This window comes from Propithecus coquereli, unplaced genomic scaffold, assembly GCF_000956105.1.
Source record: "Propithecus coquereli isolate 6110/MARCELLA unplaced genomic scaffold, Pcoq_1.0 Scaffold419, whole genome shotgun sequence".
Lineage (NCBI taxonomy): Eukaryota > Metazoa > Chordata > Mammalia > Primates > Indriidae > Propithecus > Propithecus coquereli.
This window is the reverse complement of record NW_012149941.1, coordinates 768260-769782: the sequence shown is the minus strand read 5'-3', so window position 1 is coordinate 769782 and position 1523 is coordinate 768260. Positions and strand designations below refer to the sequence as shown.

General features: G+C 33.9%; 1 protein-coding gene across 1 annotated transcript in view; it reads right to left on the bottom strand.

Annotated features, from left to right (window-relative positions):
• GEMIN5 (gem (nuclear organelle) associated protein 5) overlaps window positions 1-1523 on the bottom strand; it is a 43099-nt gene that overhangs the window by 25077 nt on the left and 16499 nt on the right. The window contains exons 11-13 of the mRNA XM_012653181.1: window positions 1469-1490; window positions 1276-1349; window positions 425-606 (exon numbers count right to left, since the gene is read on the bottom strand). Of these exons, the coding sequence (XP_012508635.1) occupies window positions 425-606; window positions 1276-1349; window positions 1469-1490 (278 nt within the window). The remainder of the gene's footprint in view (window positions 1-424; window positions 607-1275; window positions 1350-1468; window positions 1491-1523) is intronic.

The following is a 1523-nucleotide window of genomic DNA, read 5'->3' as shown; positions in this document are numbered from 1 at the left end:
AAGATATTTAGAGATATTTAGATATATTTAGATATTTATTTACCAGCAGTATACATACAATGATTTCTTTTTAGAGAGGTAAAGATGATTGTTGTCACACATACAGAGAAATGCAAACCTACATATTAACATATACATATATGTAGGTTAATAAATACTTTATAAAGTTTGGAGAAAACATGCAGCAAACTAATAACATTGGTTATTATTGAGGAATGGGATTATGAGGAAAACTTCACTTTCTAAGTTAACATTTTTGTCATGTTTGAAAGGATTTTAAAATAAGATGAATATATTACCTTTGAGAACGAAAAACACAATGAGAATATTTATTTTAATGCCAAAATAAAAAAGGGACAAAGATTAGAATGGAAAGTGGCTGAACACATGGTATCATCCCCAATATGGAAGAAACCAAAGTTACCTATGACAGCCTTCAGGTTGTGCACGTAAATGACTGCATTGTTGGAGCCAGAGGCCATCAGATAACTCAGCTCTGGCTGGCTGCCATGCTCATGATGCCAGCTAATGGTATTCACAAGCTTGTGATGCTGCAGGATGGTGCACATCAGTTTCAAGTTGGGTACTTGAAATATTTCTATTGATCTGGAATAAGAAACACACCAAAACAAGATGGATGGATGAATGGTCAAATTACAGTCTAAGGCAAACAGACATCTTCCTCATTCCATTAGTCAAGGAAAGATGAGATGAAATAGGATAACTCTTTCTTTCACTGCAAAAGTCATTCTCTCATAAAGAACCAGGCACAATAAATTATCCTCTCAACAAGTATATTTAGCTTTTTAAAAATTCTAACAGTCCCTGAAAAGTTGTGTTTATCAGGCATTCATAACAAATGGTGATAGGGAGAAACTGAAAAAATTAATAAACCAGTGGCTGAATTAGGACTATGTTACTATGATCAATGTTGGATAGGACATAGTGAGACCTAAAGAACATTTCTGCCTAGGCTTACTTTAAAAAAACAAAGTGAGATTTAGGCAGTTCAATACAGGAGATGAGCACTTTGTGACACATAAAACAGCCAAAATACAGAGTAGCCAAATACTCTCTTTGGCCTGAAAATATCCAAATAATTCCATAGTTCTCAAAGACAAGAGAGAGCTAGATCAGTCAATGATATCAAGGATAAATCAGAATACCAAATACAACGGGGGTTCCCTAACTAATATTACAGATGGCATTAGCTAGCCAGCTTGTGATCAAATATATGTGCAACTCCAGATTTTTTTTAAAGAAACAAATACATACCCATCTTCATTGCCAAGAGCCATGACTTTGCCATCTGCTTTCCAGCTGATCTCTGTGTGTACAGGCATTTTGTACTAAAAAGCAAAACAAACCAGTCTTGACTATAAACAGTGTTCTCTCTACATATCATACAAATCAATGATGACAGCATAAGAAAAAAAATCCCTAGAGTTAAAAAATGTGCCAATTATACAACAGCCATTCTTGTAAATAATCTACATAATTAGTCAAAGAATTACTAAGAACAA